Source organism: Salvelinus alpinus, chromosome 15 (genome assembly GCF_045679555.1).
Source record: "Salvelinus alpinus chromosome 15, SLU_Salpinus.1, whole genome shotgun sequence".
NCBI lineage: Eukaryota > Metazoa > Chordata > Actinopteri > Salmoniformes > Salmonidae > Salvelinus > Salvelinus alpinus.
Window position 1 is genome coordinate 41,794,774 of NC_092100.1, and position 25,474 is coordinate 41,820,247.

Consider the following 25,474-nt stretch of genomic DNA (forward strand, 5'->3'; position numbering starts at 1 on the left):
AAAATTCTACAACGATCCAGCTAAAAAAGGACCAATTGCATTTCAGGTAAAATAACAACCCAATGATTATCTAACAAGACAAATTACCTAGCAACAGCAAGCTAGAAATGTCCATTAATGGTTCATCTGTGTTTTGACCTGTCCCCAAATTAATATAGTTGTGTAGCGACCCGCACAGACAGCTGTGTGTTATGTGTTAGGCTAGGAGGTGGTTGTGTTGTACTGACCAGTACCCAGTGTTCGCGGGCTCCGACATGTCAATCAACCTGCTATCTGCCAATCACGGGAATGCCTGGAATGTTCTGATGCCGGGCATCCTGGTGGTTGGCGGAGTGGCGTGGAGGGGGGTTGGGCAGGGGGGTGGAGCATTGGAAGTTAAGACCAGGTTCAGCCTTTGTTCTCTCTCTCTTACGTCTGGGCTTCACAAGAGAAGGTCACGATTGGCTTGTGGGTTATCTGTCATCTATTTGGCGTGTGCTACGGCCCAAACAGTAGCCTGTGTAAAGTTGGTTTAATAAACCGTCAATTCGCAAACTCAAGCCTCTGTCTGGACAATTGTTCATTTATGATCTAGTCAGGTCATTACATTGGTGTCGGAAGTGATCGGACCTCGCATCCACGACAGTGCGTGTGCTTGGCCGGTGAGCGCGTTCCTGTAAGACGTAGAGTCGCAAGCTAGCGCGAGGACGCGCTCTTTGAAAGGAGGGAGTAGTGTAACGACCCTGGGTTTATAAGCGCGGAAATCGACTCTGCCGCACGAGCATGCTTTTGCGGCACAGTCGATAGCGCGCCGGACCTCGGGCTAGAAGGTCGAGGGTTCGAGACCTGCTCCCTGCTGTTTCATTACAGTTGGTTCACAGTTGGTTTTGCTATTTTAACCGGCGTGTCATGAATGCATCTGGTGGGAATAGACAAAATCAACATGTGCATGATGGAGGATGCATGCACGGAGCCAGTTTGGTCAAGGTGTAAACTGAAATCACAGTCTGAGTGGGCCTCGGAGGATGCGGACAAAGATGTGTTGCCAATTGCAAAAGATAAAAGAACAAAGCCAGACAAGCCACACTGCAAGAGAATAAACAACAGAGACAAAAAAACAACAAGCATTTAGCACAAACATGAGAAAATTATATTGTCCAAATCTTTAGTGATTTCCAGTGGAAAATGAGTACAGCAAAAAAAAATCTGAAAGTCGGATTTCAACAAAGACAACACCTGATATAGCTCACTTGGGTAGTTTCACAAGAGTCCCTTTTTGTGTAACTTTGTGGGGAATAAAACATTCACCTAATTTTCATTCTGTCATGACCAGCACATTCAACTTAATAAAAAACACGTTTTTTATGTTAAATAAAAAGCAGACTATAGTAAAGTAAGTGCCTTTTAGGTACCAAATTAAGTAACTGGGTTGATGATTTAATCTTAAATCGCCCATAAATCCCCTCATGACAGGGGGAATGGACGGTTGTTGTGTGCAACAGGGAAGGTCAATTAAATGCAAGCTATACAAAAGCATAAAAAAATGTAATTGTTAAAACATTTCTAGCCTGTCTATGGGTAACATTGTTGAGGTGTTACGCTCGACCCACTCAGTTTTGCACTAGAAAGTGGCCAAAAAGAGTAGAACCAGTTCACTTGCTTTTACAATATGATTTGACTATTAGATGTTCAATGTTTATTTTGAAAAAAAAGATTTAAAAAGGAATAGCTTCACCAAATTAAAAGAGAGGGTTGACCTTAAATTTATGGATAGGTTTCCCCCCCCCCCCCCCCTTAAAATGAATCACTAATCACATGAAATAATTAACAATCATCAGGAATAATGTTCTCAAAGCAACAAAGTAACTAGGGCTTTACAAGGATGGTGAAAACCTGGAGAAGGTTTGGTTTTAAGTGGGATAAAATCCTCTGAGAAGTCAGAGAGAGTGCATATTTTTTATGTGGTCTATATTAAAGGACACTTAATTTAAAATATCAGGCTTTTAAAATCCAATATTGGTGAACAATTTCTTCTTAAAATATGAAAGGGATACTAAAGGGCCTCAATTCATGGAATAACCCACCTCAAAGTGAAACTATGCAGAGGGTTAAGTAAGCTCTAATTGACAAGATATGGCAAGACCACATAACTTACTCCCTATAGAACATCATTGCCTTTTTATGCACTTTTTCTCTATGCTTATTCTGACTTTGAACTTTAGTATGAGAATAGCATGCTATTCACCCACTAACCGTTTGAGGTGGAGCGCAAATAAATGAAAGTGTGGTGGAGGTGTGTCTAAAGATACAACGTATTCTGACCGTCACTTTAAGCCAATTAAAAGCCCATTTACAGTACATTCGGAAAGTATTCAGACCCCTTCCCTTTTCCCACATTTTGTTACGTTAAAGCCTTATTCTAAAAGTGATATTAAAAAATAACAATCATCAATCTGCACACAATACCCCATTAATGACAAAGCAAAAACAGGTTTTAAGAAATGTTTGGAAATGTATAAAAAAATAAACATAACTTATTGACAAAAGTATTCAGACCCTTTGCTATGAGACTCAAAATTGAGCTCAGGTGCATCCTGTTTCCATTGATCATCCTTAAGATGTTTCTACAACTTGATTGGAGTGCACCTGTGGCAAATTCAATTGATTGGACATGATTTGGAAAGACACACACCAGTTTATATAAGGTCCCACAGTTGACAATGCATGTCAAATCAAAAACCAAGCCATGAGGTTGAAGGAATTGTCCATAGAGATCAGAGACAGGATTGTGTCGAGGCACAGATCTAAAGAAGAGTACCAAAACATTTCTGCAGAATTGAAGGTCCCCAAGAACACAGTGGCCTCCATCATTCTTAAATAGAAGAAGTTTGGAACCACCAAGACTCTTCCTAGAGCTGGCTGCCCGGCCAAACTGAGCAATGGTGGGAGAAGGGCCTTGGTCAGGGAGGTGACGAAGAACCCAATGGTCACTCTGACAGAGCTCCAGAGTTCCTCTGTGGAGATGAGAGAACCTTCCAGAAGGACAAGCATCTCTGCAGCACTCTACCAATCAGGCCTTTATGGTAGAGTGGCCAGACTAAAGCCACTCCTCAATAAAAGGCACATGACAGTCCACTTGGAGTTTGCCAAAAGGCACCTAAAGGACTCTCAGGCCATGAGGAACAAGATTCTCTGGTCTGATGAAACCAAGATTGAACTCTTTGGCCTGAATGCCAAGCGTCATGTCTGGAGGAAACCTGGGACAATCCCTACGGTGAAGCATGCTGGTGGGAGCATCATGCTGTGGGGATGTTTTTCAGCAGCAGGGACTGAGAGACTAGTCAGGATCGAGGGGAAGATGAACGGAGCAAAGTACAGAGAGATCCTTGATAAAAAATCTGCTCCAGAGTGCTCAGGGCCTCGGAATGGGGCAAAGGTTCACCTTCCAAAAGTACAACGACCCTAAGCCAAGACAACGCAGGAGTGGATTTGGAACAAGTCTCAATGTCATTGAGTGGTCCAGCCAGGGCCGGGACTTGAACCCAATCGAACATCTCTGGAGAGACCTGAAAATAGCTGTGCGGTGATGCTCCCCATCCAACCTGACATAGCTTGAGAAAATCTGCAGAGAAGAATGGGAGAAACTCCCCAAATACAGGTATGCCAAGCTTGTAGCGTCATACCCAAGAATTCTCGAGGCTGTAATCACTGCCAAAGGTGCTTCAACAAAGTCCTGAGTAAAGGGTCGGAATAGTTATGTAAATGTGATATTTCATTTATTATTTTTTATTTCTAAATTAGCAACATTTTCTAAAAACCTTTTTTTGCTTTGTCATTCTGGGGTATTGTGAGTAGATTAACTATTTAATACATTTTAGAATATGGATATAATGTAACAAAATGTGGAAAAAGTCAAGGGGTCTGAATACTTTCCCAATGCACTGTATGCTTGAAACCGAAAATGTGTCCGAAAGCTCCGTATGGAAGGTGTGACACAATTGTGGAGCCACTGGAGGCATGCAAAGGCCAAATTGAGCTTGGTACTTTATCGCCATGCACCTCCCAATTTTTGTAACAACGCGGAGGGCTCCATATAGCGCCGCATTGACATGATTGGTTGACGGTAGGTGGGGGCAGGAAGTCCTATATAAACACAAACTCACTTCCTTGACAAAATCTCTGCCCAACAGCTCTGCACTGCTCTGTGAAGCGCAAGAAGTATGAATGCCCTGACTTCTGCAGAGGCCATATCACCATAAATGCTGCACGGCCAATGCAGAAGTCAGTTTGACCATGCAGAGCCTTTTAATTCCACCACCTTTACGCGCGAGGAAACCATTAATAAGTTCTAGCAAATCTACCGGTCCCAAGTGGAAAAGCATCTACTTTATTTTTCCTGATAGAAATAATACCATTCTCAATGCACTGTAATTTACAAATTAATACAAACTGTTGAGTAATTAATTTGCATAAGGGGATTGTGAATATAAATTACTTTTTTAGATCTATTTTATCTTTTGATCACTGGAGACAAATGTGAAACCAGTCATATGGCAGAAAACTGAAACATATCAACTTTCCCACAATAACGTTTATGAAATGCTGTGCCATTATCAATCAATCAATCAATCAATCAAATGTATTTATAAAGCCCTTTTTACATCAGCAGATGTCACAACGTGCTATGCAGAAACCCAGCCTAAAACCCCAAACAGCAAGCATTGGATATGTGGAAGCACGGTGGCTAGGAAAAACTCCCTAGAAAGGCAGGAACCCTAGGAAGAAACCTAGTGAGGAACCAGGCTCTGAGGGGTGGCCAGTCCTCTTCTGGCTTTGCCAGGTGGAGATTATAAGAGTACATGGTCATTAAGATTGTTCTTCAAGATATTCAAACGTTCATAGATGACCAGCAGGGTCAAATAATAATCACAGTGGTTGTAGAGGGTGCAACAGGTCAGTACCTCAGGTGTAAATGTCAGTTAGCTTTTCGTAGTCGAGCATTCAGAGGTCGAGATAGCATGTGCGGTAGAGAGAGAGAGAGTCGAAAACAGCAGGTCTGGGACAAGGTAGCATGTCCGGTGAACAGGTCAGGGTTCCATACCCGCAGGCAGAACAGTTGAACCCACGGACAGGGCCAACCAGGCAGAATATAACCCCACAGCCCCCACACCACTATAGGTATATCAACAGACCACCAACTTACTACCCTGAGACAAAGCTGAGTATAGCCCACGAGGATCTCCTCCACCGAAACAAGTCCAAGGGGGCTCAAAAACGGACAGGAAGATCAGGTCAGTGACTCAACCCACTCGTAGTAAGACATTTCTGTCCTACTAGTGTCTGTGTTTTTATGGTCTCCACTCTAGTTCCCTGCAGCTAATCTGGGCGTATGGTCACTAGAGATGGCTAGAGCTGACAAATGAGTTCAAGACTGCATTACATACTGTAGACAAGAATGTGTTTTACTAGAGATAGCTTAGGAGTAGAACAATCCCTCATTGTCTCAAAATCATCCTTGCAACTGGGAAACTAAGCCAGGGTGGGGTTAAGACAACAACCCTTTGCAGATAACGACCGGATGAACCCAGACTGGCTTATGATTCCTCTTGGTCTGCATGAGAGGGGCTGAACCAACCATGACAAAGCGATTTTAGTGTCAGCTATATATAGTACTCTGCATTTGTGTAAAGGTTAGGTTACTCGGTCCAACACTCAAGCGTGTGGGGTCGACCAGCCTCATTATTGCATTAATTAAGCAATTTGAAATAAAGATGATTGTTTGAAGAAATGGCAGTCTCTCTCAGTATGAATTTCCACGACAAGTGACGCACCCCTCCTAGGGACGGCATGGAAGAGCACTAGTAAGCCAGTTGCACAGCCCCTTTAATAGGGTCAGAGGCAGAGAATCCCAGTGGAGAGAGGGGCTGGCCAGGCATAGACAGCAAGGGTGGTTCATTGCTCCAGTGCCTTGCTGTTCACCTTCGCACCCCTGGGCCAGACTACACTTAATCATATGACCTACTGAGGAGATGAGTCTTCAGAAAATACCGAGTCTCACATGGATAGAAAGACCATTCCATAAAAATTGGGCTCTATAGGATAACCCTGCCTCCAGCTGTTTGCTTATAAATTCTAGGGACAATAAGGAGGCCTGCGTCTTGTGACCTTAGCGTACGTGTAGGTATGTATGGCGGGACCAAATCGGGGAGATAGGTAGGAGCAAGCTCATGTACTGCTTTGTAGGTTAGCAGGAAAACCTTGATACCAGTCCTAACATAACAGGAAGCCGGAGTGGAGAGGCAAGCACTGGAGTAATATGATCAAATCTTTCGGTTCTAGTCAAGATTCTAGCAGCCGTGTTTAGCTCTAACTGAAGTTTATTCAGTGCTTTATCCGGGTAGCTGGAGAGTAGAGCATTGCAGTAGTCTAATCTGGAAGTGATAAAAACATGGATTAGCTTTTCTGCATCATTTTTGGACAAACAGTTTTTCATTTTTGCAATGTTACAACAATTTTAAAAAGCTGTCCTCTAAATATTCTTAATATGTTTGTCAAAAAAGAGAGCAGGGTCCAGAGTAACAGCGAGGTCCTTCACAGTTTTATTTGAGATGACTGTACAACCATCAAGATTAATTGTCAAATCCAACAGCAGATCTCTTTGTTTCTTGGGACCTAGAACTAGCATCTCTGTTTTGTCCAAAATTGAAAGTAACATATGCCACCATCCACTTCCTTATGTCTGAAACACAAGCTTCCATGTTTCATTGAAATTTACAGCTGTCTGTCGTCTGCATAGCAGTGAAATTTGACATTGTGCTTCTGAATGACGTCACTAAGAGGTAGAATATATAGTGAAAACAATAGTGGTCCTGAAACGGAACCTTGAGGAACACCGAAATGTACAATTGATATGTCAGAGGACAAACCATCCACAGAGACAAACTGATATATTTCTGACAGATAAGAACTAAACCAGGCAAGAACTTGTCCATGTAGACCAATTAGGATTCCCATTCTCTCCAAAAGAATGTAGTGATCGATGGTGTCAAATGCAGCATTAAGGTCTAGGAGCACGAGGACAGATGCAGAGCCTTAGTCTGATGCCATTAAAAGGTAATTTACCACATTCACGAGTGCAGACTCAGTGCTATGATGGAGTCTAAAACCAGACTGAAATGTTTCATATACATTATTTGTTTTCAAGAAAGCAATGAGTTGCTGTGCAACAGATTTTTCTAAACATATTTAGAGGAATGGGAGGTTCGATATAGGCCGATAGTTTTTTACATTTCCGGGTCAAGGTTTGGCTTTTTCAAGAGAGGCTTTATTACTGCCACTTTTAATGAGTTTGGTACACACCCGGAGGATAGGGAGCCATTTATTATATTCAACAAAGAAGGTTCAAGCACAGGAAGTTGCTCTTTCAGTAGTTGGAATAGGGTCCAGTATGCAACTTGAAGGTTTGGAGGCCATGACTATTTTCATGAATGTGTAAAGAGATACAGGATTCAGAAACTTGAGTGTCTCCATTGATCCTAGGTCCTGGCAGTTCTGTGCAGACTCAGGACAACTGAGCCTTGGAGAAATACGTACATTTAAAGAGGAGTACGTAAGAATTTAATTTGTAAGGACTTTTCAAATCAAATGTTATTTGTCACATGCCCGGAATACAACATGTGTAGACCTTACCGTGAAATGCTTAGTTACAAGCCCTTAGCCAACAATGCAGTTCAATAAAATATTTACTAAATAAAGTTTTTTTAAATAATTTAAAAAGTAACACAATAACAACAACGAGGCTATGTACAGGGAGTACCTGTACAGAGTCAATGTGCGGGGGTACAGGTTAGTCGAGGTAATTTGCACATGTACAGTTGAAGTTGGAAGTTTACATACACCTTAGCCAAATACATTTAAACTCAGTTTTTCACAATTCCTGACATTTAATCCTAATAAAAATTCCCTGTTTTAGGCCAGTTAGGTTCACCACTTTATTTAAGAATGTGAAATGTCAGAATAATAGCAGAGAGAAGGATTTATTTCAGCTTTATTTCTTTCATCACATTCCCAGTGGGTCAGAAGTTTACATACACTCAATTAGTATTTGGTAGCATTGCCTTTAAATTGTTCAACTTGGGTCAAACGTTTCGGGTAGCCTTCCACAAGTTGGGTGAATTTTGGCCCGTTCCTCCTGACAGAGCTGGTGTAACTGAGTCCGGTTTGTAGGCCTCCTTACTAGCACACGCTTTTTCAGTTCTGCCCACAAATGTTCTATGGGATTGAGGTCAGGGCTTTGTGACGGCCACTCCAATACCTTGACTTTGTTGTACTTAAGCCATTTTGCCCCAACTTTGGAAGTTGTCATTGGGTCATCGTCCCAATGGGTCATTGTCCATTTGGAAAAACCATTTGCGACTAAGCTTTAACTTCCTGAATGATGTCTTGAGATGTTGCTTCAATATATCCACATAATTTTCCTGCCTCATTATGCCATCTTTTTTGTGAAGTGCACCAGTCCCTCCTGCATCAAAGCACCTTCACAACATGATGCTGCCACCCCCGTGCTTCACGGTTGGGATGGTGTTCTTCGGCTTGCAAGCCTCCCCCTTTTTCCTCCAAACATAACGATGGTCATTATGGCCAACAGCTCTATTTTTGTTTCATCAGACCAGAGGACATTTCTCCAAAAAGTACAATCTTTGTCCCCATGTGCAGTTGCAAATCGTAGTCTGGCTTTTTTATGGCAGTTTTGGAGCAGTGGCTTCTTCCTTGCTGAGCGGCCTTTCAGGTTATGTCGATATAGGACTCGTTTTACTGTGGATATAGATACTTTGTACCTGTTTCCTCCAGAATCTTCACAAGGTCCTTTGCTGTTGTTCTGGTATGATGGCTGCGTGGTTCCATGGTGTTTATACTTGCGCACTATTGTTTGTACAGATGAACGCGGACCGCGTACCGCCTTCAGGCATATGGAAATTGCTCCCAAGGATGAACCAGACTTGTGGAGGTCTACAATTTTTTTTCCTGAGGTCTTGGCTGATTTCTTTTGATTTTCCCATGATGTCAAGCAAAGAGGCACTGAGTTTGAAGGTAGGCCTTGAAATACATCCACAGGTATACCTGCAACTGACTCAAATGATGTCAATTAGCCTATCAGAAGCTTCTAAAGCCATGACATCATTTTCTGGAATTTTTCAAGCTGTTTAAAGGCACAGTCAACTTAGTGTATGTAAACTTCTGAACCACTGGAATTGTGATACAGTGAATTATAAGTGAAATAATCTGTCTGTAAACAATTGTTGGAAAAATTACTTGTGTCATGCACAAAAAATAGATGTCCTAACCGGCTTGCCAAAACTATAGTTTGTTAACAAGAAATTTGTGGAGTGGTTGAAAAATGAGTTTTAATGACTCCAACCTAAGTGTATGTAAACTTCTGACTTCAACTGTACTAAATATAGATCTCAATGGACAACCTCTGCCATGCTTTAAATAATCCTTAGTCCGATAGGAAATCACCAGTCCATTTCAATACATACCCCCAACTGTAGGTAGGGGTAAAGTGACTATGCATAGATAATAAACAGCCAGTAGCAGCAGTGTCAATGTAAATAATCTGGGTGGCCATTTGATTAATTGTTCAGCAGTCTTACGACTTGGGGGTAGAAGCTGTTAAGGAACCTTTTGGTCTGAGGCTTGACGCTCCGGTAGCACTTGCCGTGCAGTAGCAGAGAGAACCGTCTACGACTTCGGTGACTGGAGTGTTTGACAATTTTTTGGGCCTTCCTCTGACACAGTCTGGTATATAATTCCTGGATGACAGGAAGCTTGGCCCCAGTGATGTACTGGGCCGTACGCACTACCCTCTGTAGCGTCTTAAGGTCAGATGCCTAGCAGTTGCCATACCAGGCATTATTACAACCGGTCAGGATGCTCTCAAATGTGCAGCTATAGAATGTTTGAGGATCTGGGGACACATGCCAAATCTTTTCAGTCTCCTGGGAAAAGGTGTTGTCGTTCCGTCTTCACGACTGTCTTCATGTGGTTGGACAATGATATTTTGATGGTGATGTGAAAACCAAGGAACTTGAAACTCTCAAACAGCTACACTACAGCCCAGTCGATGTTTAATGGGACCTGTTCGGCTCGCAATTTCCTGTAGTCCACAATCAGCTAATTTGTCTTGCTCAACGTGAGGGAGAGATTGATGTCCTGGCACCACCCTGCCAGGTCTCTGACCTCCTCCCTATAGGCCGTCTCATCGTTGCTGGTGATCAGGCCTACCACTGCTGTGTCATCAGCAAACTGAATGATGGTGTTGGAGTCGTGTTTGGCCACGCAGTCATGGGTGAACAGGGAGTACAGGAAGGGACAAAGCGTGCACCCCTGAGGGGCCCCGGTGTTGAGGATCGGCATGGCAGTAAGTACAGGATCCAGTGGCAGAGGGAGGTGTTTAGTCCCAGGGTCCCTAGCTTAGTCATGAGCTTTTAAGCAACTATGGTGTGAAAATGCTGAGCTGTAGTCAATGAACAGCATTCTCACATAGGTTTTCCTTTTGTCCAGGTGGGAAAGGGCAACGTGGAGTGCAATTGAGATTGCGTAATCTGTGGATCTGTTGGGGCGGTATGTGATATGGAGTGGGTCTGGGGTTTCTGGGATGATGGTGTTGATGTGAACCATGACCAGCCTTTCAAAGCAGTTCATGGCTACCAACGTGAGTGCTATGGGGCGGTAATCATTCAGGCAGGTTACCTTCGCTTTCTTGGGTACAGGGACTATGGTGGTCTGCTTGAAACATGTGGTGTATTACAGACTCATTCAGGGAGAGGTTGAAAGTGTCAGTGAAGACACTTGCCAGTTGGTCAGCGCATTCTCGGAGTACACGTCCTGGTAATCCGTCTGGACCTGCGGCCTTGTGAATGTTGACCTGTTTAAAGGTCTTACTCACATCTGCTACGGAGAGTGTGATCACACAGTCGTCTGGAACAGCTGATGCTTTCATATATGGAGATCAGAAGGGACCTTACGTCATAGGCGGGACTACCCTCGAAGTCCAGGGGAGGGGTGTCGTAGGGGACTGCACCAACCAGGGGACCCGGAACCACCGGCCTTAGGAGGGAAACATGAAAAGAGGGTGAGATCCCTTAGTCATTGGGAAGCTGTAATTCGGTAAATTACCTCATTGAGGACTTGAATGGTCCCACAAAATGGGTTCCCAGCTTCCGGCAGAGCAGGCGGAGTGGGAGATTCCTGGTGGAGAGCCAGACACAATCAAACAGGATGGAAAACGGGTGCCTCACTGAGTTTGCAGTTCGCCTTCTGGCGCATTGGAATTTCATGTGAGTGTCGATCTAGCTCGGGGTCCATGGAGGCAGGGCCAGCTGGTACTCAAGGATGCACTGGAAGGGAGACAACCCTGTAGTTGAGTGAAGTAGTGAGTTCTGGGCGTATTCCACCATGGGAAGAAACCGAGCCCACTCCCTCTGCCATCCTGACAGTGACTCCTCAGGAACCTCCCCAGCTCCTGGTTGGTCCTCTCCTCCTTCCCGTTGGATTGAGGCCAGTACCCGGATGTTAGGCTGACCATAACCCCAGGTTCTCCATGAAGGATGTCCATACATGTGACGTGAATTGGGGACTACAGTCGGAGACGATATCCTCAGGAAGGCCATAGTGCCAGAAGACCCGCTGAAACAGTGCCTCATTAACCTGGACAGCGGCAGGGAGACCAGAGAGAGGGATAAAACGTCAGGATTTGGAGAATCTGTCCACAACAACCATAAGTGGTGAAACCATCAGACAGGGGAAGATCAGTGACTAAATCTAGTGACAGATGGGTCCAAGACCACTGAGGCACAGGAAGGGGAAGGAGTTTCCCTGCTGATGTGTTCCAGGGAGACTTGGTTTGGGCACATACAGAGCAAGAGTTGACGTAGTGGGAGACTTCCTGCACCAAGGTGGGCCACCAGTACTTAATGTAGATAGATTGAGTGGTCCGGATGTTACCTGGGTGTCCAGCAGCAAGGAATGTGTGCGCCCAAGTCAAAAGCCGATCCCTTACCTCCGTGGGAATGTAGGTACACTCCGGAGGACAGGTAGCAGGTGCAGGTTTCCTCTCCAGAGCCTGGCGGATGTCCACGTCTATGTCCCAGAGCACGGGGCAACAATTCAGGAAGGCGGTATGATTGGACCACTCAGGACAGGAACTTCTCCCGAATGGTGGAGTCGGGACATTGCACCGACTTTGGTATTTGACAAGGTGGTATGACAAGGTGAAGTTGAATCTGAAGTTGAATCCACGCCAAGCAAGGGCCCACCTTGCTTGGCGTGGGCACAACCACCTCTCTTGTCCGTATGTACTCCAAGTTCCGATGGTCGGTGAGGATGAGAAATGGGTCCGTGTTTCCCTCCAGCCAGTGTCTCCACTCCTTTAATGCCAACGTCATTGCCAGGAGCTCCTGGTCACCGACGTCATAGTTAGTCTCTGCAGGGGACAGGTTTTTAGAGTAGTATGCACATGGATCAGTTTTTGTCGATTACCTTGACGTTGTGACAGAACGGCCCCCACGCCCCCTTCTAAGGCGTCCACCTCCACCACAAAGGGCAGCGTAGGGTCTGGGTGTTTCAGCAATGGGGCGGAGGTGAAACGCCCCTTCAGCAGGCCTCATCAGCTGCAGGATTCCACGCCAACTTACAGGGACCACCTTTGAGGAGAAAGGTGAAAGGAGTGGCGATGGAGCTGAAGTTCCTGATGAAGACCTAGTAAAGGTTGGAAAAACCCCAAAAATCATTGTAGTCCCTTTATGGTGGTTGGGACTGGTAATGACCTGACCTCATCTACCTTCCTTTCCTCCATAACCAGTCCCTGTGGGCTGATCTGATATCCCAAGAAGGAGACATCCACCTTATGGAACTGGCACTTCTCCGCTTTCACTTACAGATGGTTCTCCAGGAGGCGTCCCAGAACTATCCGGAGTGGGCGAAACAACTGGGCCCCGCAGAGCTGTTCAATGGCGGCCGGCACCAACGGGAGGGGGTAACGGTACTTGGTGGTGATGGTATTGAGACCTCTGTTGTCAATACACGGACGAAGACCCCCCTCCTTCTTGGCCATGAAGAAGAAACCAGCCTACGCAGGGGAGGTGGATGGATGGATGAAACCCTGTTGAAGAGCTTCCTGGATGTACTCCTCCATAGCCTTGGTTTCAGCCACCAACAGGGGGTAGATGCGGTAGCGCGGAGGCTCAGAGTCTGTTTGCAGGTCAATGGCACATTCCCAGGGGCGATGAGGAGGGAGACAGGTGGTATGAGTCTTGGAGAAAACCTCCCTGAGATCCTGGTAAACCTCTGGGATGTCGGCCTGTAGGGCAACCACAGAATTCTCAACCAAAGTGGAACCACAAGGTCAGGGAAAGCAGGTCTTCCGGCATCCGGGGCCCAGGCCATAATCGCCATCCTCGGCCAGGAGATGGTGGGGTCATGGCGTTGGAGACACGCGAGGCCAAGGACAACTCCGCAGCGGTCTGGTCCTCATGCCATAGTTGAAGTAGGTGCTCACTCCCCCTCTCTTCCCTCCGGTGGATGATTGAAGACTCCTTTGAACAAAGCCATGAACCTCACATAGGAACCAGGCTCCTCCTCTCCTCTCTCCCAGACGGCCGTAGCCCATTCCAACACCAGCCCAGTCAACAGTGAAATATCCGTGGCAACCTTGGACCTCTCGGTGGCGGGGGCTCCCATTTGATGAGGAAATAGAGGGAGCAGTGGAGAAGGAAGCCACGGCATTTGGATGGGGTCCCGTCAAATCTGTCTAGAAGGGACAAATGGCCATCGCTGACCTGGGCAGGCTGCTGAATGTGCTGGGGTGCTGGCTCGCTCGATCAACCCATGGTTGAGGAACCTCCGCTCGTTGGGGTGACGCCCTGTGGAGAAGATCTAGACGTTGAAGGCGGCGGAGGACCTCATCCATCACCATCCCCAGTTGCGCCAGCTGATCATGGTGTTGGCGAAGTAGGTCTCCCTGTTCGCCGACCATCTGGGAGATGTGGCGGACAGATAACCAGCCCCCCTCTCTCCCACATGAGAGGAAACGGGAGAGTTGGGCCGGTTTTCTAACTTAACAGACGATCATAAAATTTAGAGAGAACTTCCTTCTTCTTGATCTCTATTTTGGGAGAATGGAATGTCTGGGTGTTACAGAGAGACTCTTGCCCAAAACTTCAACAACAAGCAATGAACACTGGGACAATATATTTCAACATCCGAATGTTGGGAATGATGAGATGGAATATGGGAAATTAATGTCTATTTTGTGATGTCATTAATATGATCATAAAGATGTTATAACGGAAACATTGTAACTTCAAGAGCTTTCACACTGTATATATCAGATTTACATCTAAATGTTGTAAAAATTATATGATTAAATATTATTTTTTATTTTTAAGAAGGAAATGTGATTTTAGCCTTCTAAATCAGATTTTCTTTCTTGCAAACTTTTGCTGACTGTCTAGCTTACATACGTATCAGTGATTAATAGTGAGCTGGACACCGTCAATAAACTGTAGGTCTGTTATCATTTCGATTTGGATTTAATAATTTGAAAGTATACTGAACAAAAATATAAACTCAACATGTAAATTGCTGGTCCCATGTTTCATGAGCTGAAATAAAAGATCCCTGAAATTTTCCATATGCTCAAAAAGCTTATTTCACTCAAATGTCGTGCACAAATCAGTTTACATCACTGTTAGTGTGAATGTATCCTTTGCCAAGACAATCCACCCACCTGACAGGTGTGGCATGTCAATAAGCTGATTACACAGGTGCACCTTGTGCTGGGGACAATAAAAGGCCACTATAAAATGTGCATTTTTGTCACACATCACAATGCCACAGATGTTTTGACGTAGCGTGCAGTTGGCAGGCTGTCTGGCAGGAATGTCTACCAGAGCTGTTGCCAGAGAATGTAATGTTCATTTCTCTACCATAAGCCATCTCCAATGTCGTTTCAGAGAATTTGGCCGTACATCCAACCAGCCTCACAACCGCAGGCCATGTGTAACTACGCCAGCCCAGGACCCCCTCATCCAGCTTCTTCACCTGTGGAACTGTGTGAGGCGGTGCTGAGGAGTATTTCTTGGTGTATGTAACGGTTTTCTAGATCTTCCTCCTCCTCAGACGAGGAGAGGAGAGAAGGATCGGAGGACCAATACGCAGCTAGGTATGATGACATAATATTTATTTAACAAGACAAAAGACGAAACGAAATACTCTTAAACAAACTACAAAACAACAAACGAAGTAGACAGACCTGGTGCGACGAACTTACATGAAACACGAAGAACGCAATAACAGGAAAACTGACTACATAAAACGAATGAACAAACAAAACCGAAAACAGTCCCGTGTGGCGTAACATACAGACACTGACACAGGAGACAACCACCCACAACAATCAAAGTGAAAACACCTACCTTAATATGGCTCTCAATCAGAGGAAATGAAAACCACCTGCCTCTAATTGAGAGCCATATCAGGTCACCCTTAAACCAACACAGAAACACATAACAAAGACTACCCACCCAAACTCACGCCCTGACCGTCAAACACATACAAAACAACAGAAAACAGGTCAGGAACGTGACAGTGTATTAAAGCCCTTTTTGGGAAAAATCTTATTCTGATTGGCCGGACCTGGCTACGCAGTGGGTACCCATGGCTGCGTCCTTGCCCAGTCATGTGAAATCCATAGATTAGGGACTAATTGATTTATTTTAATTGACTAATTTCCTTACATGAACTGAAACTCAGTAGACTCTTTGAAATTGTGGCATGTTGCTATTTATATTGAGTTCACCCGCCACCCCCCGCCCCCCCCCCAAAAAATGATATATTATATTTAATTTACAGTACAAGTCAAAAGATGACACACCTACTTATTCAAGGGTTTTTATTTTACTATTTTCTACATTGTAGAATAATAGCGAAGACATCAAAACTGTGAAATAACACCTATGAAATCATATAGTAACCAAAGAAGTGTTAAACAAATCAAAATATATTTTAGATTTTAGTAGCCACCCTTTGTCTTGATGACAGCTTTGCACAGTCTTGGCATTCTCTCAACCAGATTCACCTGGAATGCTTTTCCAACAGTCTTGAAGGAGTTCCCACATATGCTGAGCACTTGTTGGCTGCTTTTCCTTCACTCTGCGGTCCAACACATCCAAAACCATCTTAATTGGGTTGAGGTCGGGTGATTGTGGAGGCCAGATCATCTGATGCAGCACTCCATCACTCTCCTTCTTGGTCAAATAGCCTTTACACAGCCTGGAGGTATGTGAGAAAGAGACAGAAAGAGAGAGATTATAATGCCAAAAGCGGACATTTGATTTTGCTCCTGATCCTCTGCAGTCCCAGAGGAAAAGCTAATAATTTCAGAATCATCCCAGAATATTCCAAAACCCTAAACCAATTTTCTGCGGAATCATTCATTCCTGAAAACCCCTAATATACAATGTTCAATATTCAAATATAATCTGTATATTTCTTATGCAGTCAGAATTAGATTAATCCTGTACATGCATATGAGGCAAGGAAGGAGAAGTGGAGAGAAGGCAGAGGGAGTGTTTGGTTCATACAGTGATAGAAAGGTGACACACAGTGTGTGTGTGTGTGTGTGTGTGTGTGTGTGTGTGTGTGTGTGTGTGTGTGTGTGTGTGTGTGTGTGTGTGTGTGTGTGTGTGTGTGTGTGTGTGTGTGTGTGTGTGTGTGTGTGTGTGTGTGTGTGTGTGTGTGTGTGTGTGTGTGTGTGTGTGTGTGTGTGTGTGTGTGGTGTCAGGCACAATCTGGATGCAGCATTCAGCTCTGATGTTATTTTCAGTAATGTTGGTGATTTCACATCACTCACACTTCACTAACAGCTCTCAGGCTATTTTATGAGACTGCGAAAGCCTTCATCTGCCCATTTTTCTTTTCCTTCTCTTATATTACCATAGGATCAATACCCAGGTTTAGTGGACACTTTCCCTCAATAAGTCATTGATTCAATCATCTTCTGAGCCAGGTCTGTAGCATGTCTATTATCATAAAACCAGGCCTGACCTGGACTTTATTGCTACTAGCAGATGGTAACGCTAGGAGTGTGGGAGAGAACCACTTGGCAGGAAGTTGCTGGTCTTAACATGCCATTTTTCACCACTAACAGAAGAATGGCTAAGACACAACAGGATGGAGTGAAATCATCTTCTTCTCCACATATTTTCTTATTCAACCTTTATTTAGGAGTCATGCTAAGACCACGTTTTTTTCTTGTAGATGAGCCCTGCATGAACGTTTCAATAAACAACAATTACACATATACATATCTTTACACATCTTAATTTACAAAATACATGGAAAGAAAAACATAATTATATGAAACAAACACATTCTTCAATAAAAATGCCCTCTAACATCCGCCTGAATTGCCCTAGAGGCACCAACATAAGATGCAAAAAAACTAAAAGCTCGGTGGAGATTGAAGGGATCTCCAGGTTTAGACATCCCTGAGTCTGGGTCTGGTAACTTATACTGTACGTCTGAAGGTTAACAATGAGCTAAGGTATGGCAGAAGTTTATGGAAGAGGGCTTTAAAGTCAAAAATAGCGCAATGCATCGATCTACGAGACTTCATAGAGGGCCAGCCTACTTTCTGATACAAAAGGCAATGATGTGTATTGAACCTATCAACCTTAATACTGCCTCCAATACAGTGGCAGCTGCATTCATATAGACAATATGGCCATTGTCAATAATTATTTATTTTACGCTATTTAACGAACGACAGGACCTGTTCCTATAGAATAAGCCTATTTTCATTCTTAGTTTCTTAATTAACAGCTTTTAGTCATTCCAGATGCCCAAATATACTGTATATAAGCAGGGATACAGTCAATGAAGGGCACCATCAAAAGTATGTATGCATAAATCATCAGATACATTTTTATGTGATATGGAAAAATAAGTGTGAAAAGTATTCAGACCCCTTCTCTTTTTCCACATTTTGTTACGTTAGAGCCTTATTCTAAAATTGATTTAAAAAGTATATATCATAAATCTACACAAAATACCTCACAATGACAAAGTGAAAACTGAAAGTGAGCACAAAGTGAAATGTTTGCTAATTTATATATAAAAAATAAATACCTTATTTACATAATTATTCAGACCCTTTGCTATGAGACTCAATTGAGCTCAGGTGCATCCTGTTTCTATTGATCATCCTTGATATGTTTCTTCAACTGATTGCAGTCCACCTGTGGCAAATTCAATTGATTGGACATGATTTGGAAAGGCACACACCTGTCTATATAAGGTCCCACAGTTGACAGTGCATGTCAGAGCAAAAACCAAGCCATGAGGTCAAAGGAATTGTCCGTAGAGCTCCGAGACAGAATTGTTTCTGCAGCATTGAAGGTCCCCAAGAACACAGTGGCCTCCATCATTCTTAAATGGAATAACTTAGGAACCACCAAAACTCTTCCTAGAGCTGGCCGCCTGGCCAAACTGAGCAATCAGGGAAGAAGGGCCTTGGTCAGGGAGGTGACCAAGAACCCGATGGTCACTCCAACAGAGCTCCAGAGTTCCTCTGTGGAGATGGCAGAACCTTCCAGAAGGACAACCATCTATGCAGCACTCCACCAATTAGGCCGTTATGGTGGAGTGGCCACACAGACGCCACTTCTCAGTAAAAGGAACATGAAGGCCCACTTGGAGTTTGCCAAAGAAACCAAGATTGAACTCTTTGGCCTGAATGCCAAATCAAATCAAATTGTATTAGTCACATGCGCCGAACACCACAGGTGTAGACCTTAAAGTGAAATGCTTACTTACGAGGCCCTAACAAACAATGCAGTTAAAAAAAAAATATGAGTAAGGATAATAAATAAAAGTAACAAGTAATTAAAGAGCAGCAGTAAAATAACAATAGCGAGACTATACACAGGGGGATACCGTCACAGAGTCAATGTGCGGGGGCACCAGTTAGTATTGTAATATGAACATGTAGGTAGAATTATTAAAGTGATTATGCATAGATGATAACAACAGAGAGTAGCAGCGGTATAAAAGCGCGGGGGGGGGGGACAATGCAAATAGTCTGGGTAGCCATTTGATTAGATGTTCAGGAGTGTTATGGCTTGGTGGTAGAAGCTGTATAGAAGCCTCTTGGACCTAGATTTGGCGCTCCGGTACCGCTTGCCATGTAGTAGCAGAGAGAACGGTCTATGACTAGGTTAGCTGGAATCTTTGACAATTTTTAGGGCCTTCCTCTGACACCGTCTGGTGTAGAGATCCTGGATGGCAGGAAGCTTGGCTCCAGTGATGTACTGGGCCGTACGCACTACCCTCTGTAGTGCCTTGCGGTCGGAGGCCGAGCAGTTGCCATACCCGGCAGTGATACAACCAGTCAGGATGCTCTCGATGGTGCAGATGTAGAACCTTTTGAGGATCTGAGGACCCATGCCCAATCTTTTCAGTCTCCTGAGGGGGAATAGGTTTTGTCGTGCCGTCTTCACGACTGTCTTGGTGTGCTTGGACCATGTTAGTTTGATGGTGATGTGGACACCAGGAACTTGAAGCTCTCAACCTGCTCCACTACAGCCCCGTCAATGAGAATGGGGCATGCTTGGTCCTCCTTCTCCTGTAGTCCACAATCATATCCTTTTGTCTTGATCACGTTGAGGGAGAGGTTGTTGTCTTGGCACCACATGGCCAGGTCTCTGACCTCTTCCCTATAGGCTGTCTCGTTGTTGTCGGTGATCAGGCCTACCACTGTTGTGTCATCGGCAAACTAAATGATGGTGTTAGAGTCATGCCTGGCCACGCAGTCATGAGTGAACAGGGAGTACAGGAGGGGACTGAGCACGAGACCCTGAGGGGCCACTGTATTAAGGATCAGCATGGCGGAGGTGATGTTACCTGCCCTTACCCCCTGGGGGCGGCCCATCAGGAAGTCCAGGATCCTGTTGCAGAAGGAGGTGTTTAGTCCCAGGGTCCTTAGCTTATTGATGAGCTTTGAGGGAACTATGGTGTTGAACGCTGAGCTATAGTCAATGAATTACATTCTCACATAGGTGTTCCTTTTGTCTCGGTGGGAAAGGGCAGTGTGGAGTGCAATAGAGATTGTATCATCTGTGGATCTGTTGGGGCGGTATGCAAATTGGAGTGGGTATAGGGTTTCTGGGATAATGGTGTTGATGTGAGCCATGAGCAGCCTTTCAAGGCACTTCATGGCTACAGATGTGAGTGCTATGGGTCGGTAGTCATTTAGGCAGGTTATGTTAGTGTTCTTGGGCACAGGGACTAAGGTGGTCTGCTTAAAACATGTAGGTATTACAGACTCAGACAGGGAGAGGTTGAAAATGTCAGTGAAGAAACTTGCCAGTTGGTCAGCGCATGCTCGCAGTACACGTCCTGGTAATCAGTCTGGCCCTGCGGCCTTGTGAATGTTGACCTGTTTAAAGGTCTTACTCACATCGGCAGTGGAGAGCGTGATCACACAGTTTCTGGAACAGCTGGTGCTCTCATGCATGTTTCAGTGTTATATGCCTCGAAGCGAGCATAGAATTAGTTTAGCTCGTCTGATAGGCTCGTCTCACTGGGCAGCTCTCGGCTGTGCTTCCCTTTGTAGTCTGTAATGGTTTGCAAGCCCTGCCATATTCCACGAGTGTTCGGAGCCGGGGAGGTACGATTCAATATTAGTCCTGTAATGATTGTTCGTTGGAGGGCATAGCGGGATTTCTTATAAGCTTCCGGGTTAGAGTCCCGCTCCTTGAAAGCGGCAGCTCTAGCCTTTAGCTTAGTGCGGATTTTGCCGGTAATCCATGGCTTCTGGTTGTGGTATGTACGTACGGTCACTGTGGGGACGACGTCATCGATGCACTTATTGATGAAGCCAATGACTGATGTTGTGTACTCCTCAATGCCATCGGAGGAATCATATTCCAGTCTGTGCTAACAAAACAGTCCTGTAGCTTAGCATCTGCTTCATCTAATCACTTTTTATTGATCGAGTCACTAGTGCTTCCTGCTTAAATTTTAGCTTGTAAGCAGGAATCAGGAGGATAGGGTTATGATCAGATTTGCCAAATGGAGGGTGAGGGAGAGCTTTTTATGCACCTCTGTGTGTGGAGTAAAGGTGGTTCAGAGTTTTTTTCCCTCTGGTTGCACATTTAACATTCTGCTAGAAATTTCCTGCATTATAGTTCCCGGCTACTTGGAGTGCCGCCTGTGGGTGAGCGTTTTCCTGTTTGCTTATGGCGGAAAAAAGCTCATTGAGTGCGGCCCTTGTGCCAGTATCGGTCTGTGGTGATATGTAAACAGCTATGAAAAATACAGATGAAAACTCTAGATAGATGTGTGGTCTACAGCTTATCATGAGATAGTCTATTTCAGGTGAGTAAAAACCTTGAGACTTCCTTAGACATTGTGCACCAGCTGTTATTTACAAAAATACATAGTCTGCCGCCCCTTGTCTTACCGGACACCGCTGTTCTGTCCTGCCGATACTCCAAATAACCATCCAGCTGTATGTTGATAATGTCGTCGTTCATCCACGACTCCGTGAAACATAAGACATTACAGTTTTGAATGTCCCGTTGGTAGTTTTATCTTCCGCGTAGGTCATCAATTTTATTTTCCAAAGATTGCACGTTTGCTAGCAGAATGGAGGGAAGTGAGGGTTTATTTGATTGCCTACGAATTCTCAGAAGGCAGCCCGCCCTCTGGCACCTTTTTCTCCGCCTTCTCTTCACGCAAATTACGGGGATCTGGGACTTCTCCCAGGAAAGCAGTATATCATTCACATCTGGATCGTCAGACTCGTTAAAGGAAATAAAGTATTCTGTCAGTCCATGTTGAGTAGTCGCAGTTCTGATTCCCAGAAGTTATTTTCGGTCATAAGAGACGGTAGCAGCAACATTATGTACATAATAAGTACAAAAATAAGTAACAAACAACGCAAAGAAACAAACAAAAAACACAATTGGTTAGGAATACCTAAAATGTCAGCCTTGATCTCCGGTGCCATCTCTACCCTGCCTTAACTTCACATCTGGAGGAAACCTGGCACCATCCCTACGGTGAAGCATGGTGGTAGCAGCATCATTCTGTGGGGATGTTTTTCTGCGGCAGGGACTGGGAGACTAGTCAGGATTGAGGGAAAGATGAACGGAGCAAAGTACAGAGAGATCCTTGATGAAAACCTGCTCCAGAGCACTCAGACTGGGGCTAAGGTTCACCTTCCAACAGGACAACGACCATGAGCACACAGCTAAGACAACGCAGGAGTGGCTTTGGGACAAGTCTATGAATGTCTTTGAATGGTCCAGCCAGAGCCTGGACTTGAACCCGATCGAACATCTCTGAAGAGACCTGAAAATAGCTATGCAGTGATGCTCCCCATCCAACCTGACAGAGCTTGAGAAGATCTGCAGAGAAGAATATAAACTCCCCAAAATAAAGGTGTGCCAAACTTGTAGCGTCATACCTGTAATGGCAGCCTTCCCTCTCTTCACAGGGATCAGACCAACACGCAGCGTAGCCAGTGCTCAACATGTTTAATTAAACGAATAAACAGTGAACACTTACAAATACAAAATAACAAAATGTGGCAAACCGATACAGCCCTATCTGGTGCAGAGAAAACACAGAGACAGGAAACAACCACCCACAAATCCCCAACACAAAACAAGCCACCTATATATGATTCCCAATCAGGGACAACGATTGACAGCTGCCTCTGATTGAGAACCATATTAGGCCGAACACAGAAACAGACAAACTAGACACACAACATAGAATGCCCACCCAGCTCACGTCCTGACCAACACTAAAACAAGCACAACACACAAGAACTATGGTCAGAACGTGACAATACCCAAGAAGACTCGGGGCTGTAATCGCTTCCAAAGGTGCTTCAACAAAATACTGAGTAAAGGGTCTGAATGCTTATGTAAATTAGATATTACATTTTTAATTTGTAATACATTTGCAAAATTGTCTAGAATACTGATTTTGCTTTGTCATTTTGAGCTATTGTGTGTAGATTGATGAGGGAAAAAATATTTAAGGCTGTAACATAATAAAATGTGGAAATAGTCAAGGAGTCTGAATACTTTCCGAATGCACTCTACTTGGTTTTACCTGCATTAAGTACCCATTTTAGTTCAACAAAGGCTTTCTGCAGTGCAATAAAGGGAGATTAAAGCTATGACAGAGCCTGGTCAGCTGTGGGGGCAATAGCATACACCACAGTGTCATCTGCAGTTAGGTGAAAATGTTTTTTTGACAGAAAAACCAATATTGTGGTGAAAAGAACCGGACCAAGAATCGATCCCTGTGGGACACCATCAGTAAATACAAACTGTAAATACACATTTCCAAACCAGCTACACGCAGCCTGGTCCAGCCAAATTGAAGAATGCCTATGGATAAGTAATGAGTAACAGTGTTGCTTTAGACAGGTCAATAAAAAGTGCCGCACAGTGTTTCTTCTTTTCCAAACAATTAAGAACATAATTTAAAACCAAAGAAGTAGCAGAGATGGTGCTATGACCTAGTCTGAAACCTGACTGGTGGACATTTAGAATAAATGTTGAAGTTAAAAAGGATGTAAGTTGAATATTTACCACCGATTCTATAATTATTGCAAATCAAGAGAGTTTTGAAGTGGGGCGATAATTATTTAAGTCACAGGGGTCCCCAACTTTGTGAAAGTGGAGTACATGGCCACCTTCCAGACCCTGGGGATGGTACCAGAAATAATTGTAAGGTTAAAAATATGTGTTGAAGATTCTGTAATCAGAGGAGCAGAAAGCTGCAGCAAGAAAGGATCAAGCAAATCAGCCCCAGTGGATTTATTTTACATCAATCTTGTTCAAGGTGTCTAGTACATTACAAGTACAAAGTTGTTGAAATGAACACAAAGATTCAATAGAAGTGAATGAAACTTTCATCGAGCCAATTAGAGGCTGGGAGAGGGTCAGGCAGTCAACTGGCGGACCAGGGTAAATATCTACAGTATATACAAACGTTAAAGAGGCTCATCCACTAAACCAAACTGCACCCCAAATCACTAACAATGTCCTCTGCGTCTAAAATAAACCAAAATGCATCCCGAATCATGAACAATATTCTCTGTTAATCTGTTCAAAACAATTCGATTTTGAGAGGATGTATGGTTAGTCAATATGCTACAGTGGCTGGTTTAACACTGGCATTCATTTGATTGATGAGACAACTGGCACAATCAAATAACTGTTGGAAGAAAAACTGTGTACTCATTGAAAGTGATTCACTGAGTGTTGACAGTACAATATATGGACAATGTCACTCTGTGGCTCAGATGAAAAGCATTTCCCCGATGCTGTCAAGCCTGACACCCAGCCAGCTGTCTGGAGACAAACTGAAAGGAGATGCAAGCTTGTAAACATCACCACTGTCATCTGCCTTATCAAAGTTGCTTTATATCAATCAGTATACTGATCAAAGCTAATCAACTGATCTCCCGGTCCCAGCTCAGAAAAGCCTCCACGACAGGGAACACTAATTTGTCCACTGAGGCCAATATTTGATGTTTTCTCTGCTCAAAAGGGGTGAAAACAAACTGGTCATCCAAAGGTTGAAAGTGTACCATATTTTCCAAAGACGTCAGAGCACAATCTCTTTCTCTCCCGTTCCATTCCTCATGCTCTGGGCTCCAGACGAGCTCCACCGAGCCGCAAACGAGATTCTATCGATTTGGCTACGGTTTGGATCCTGTGCCATGTCAGTCAGTCAGACAGACATGTAAATAATCAGATAAATCGGTGACTCACCGTCAGAGCCTTAGCGAACGCAGTCCTGTTCTGCAGCCTCGTTCCACCCCGCTCGATCCACGACTAGCTCTTATTAGTCCCCTCTTCACACAGGCCATCTCCATGGTAACCATCTTCCACTACCAATCTGAGGGCAGCGATGTGCCTCCGTCGGTTTCCAGCGAGGTCGGCCCCTGCTTTTTCTGACTGCTGTCAGAGCTGGGGAAACTAGAGAGAGTTATTTAGTTATTTAGAGTCAAACAACCCATTCAGCTAATATTATGACATTCTGTTTGCCTTCTAATATCTGTCTTGGATTTCCACTTCTGTTTGTGCTTGATCTCCAGAGATAGACACTGTCAAGTTATGCCAATCCATGTAACTTTAAACCCTTATTTGAACAGAACCGTAGGTTAGCAAGGTTCCCAACAGCAGAGTCCCAACAGCAGTCCCAACACCTACACCTGGCTATCAGCGGAGCCTTATCTGGCAGCGAAACAGTTCATTCAGCCTCATTTACTGCCTTAAAAAACATAGCTGATATGGCTGACTTGCTTAAACAAATGTGGTTCCTACAGACAACTGAGATGTACAAACTACAGCATAAGAAGATGACAAGCAGATAAGAGGCAATCCATAATTTCGATTAAGACATT

General features: G+C 44.2%; 1 protein-coding gene across 2 annotated transcripts in view; it reads right to left on the bottom strand.

The window, feature by feature from the left end:
* LOC139540101 (tripartite motif-containing protein 44-like) overlaps positions 1-24,968 on the bottom strand; it is a 92,092-nt gene extending 67,124 nt beyond the window's left edge. For both annotated transcript variants that reach the window (XM_071343667.1, XM_071343666.1), the window contains exons 1-2: positions 24,840-24,968; positions 16,118-16,311 (exon numbers count right to left, since the gene is read on the bottom strand). In XM_071343667.1, coding sequence (XP_071199768.1) covers positions 16,118-16,259 — 142 coding nt within the window. In that variant the 5' untranslated portion in view covers positions 16,260-16,311; positions 24,840-24,968. The remainder of the gene's footprint in view (positions 1-16,117; positions 16,312-24,839) is intronic.
* Between the last annotated feature and the right edge of the window lie 506 nt (positions 24,969-25,474).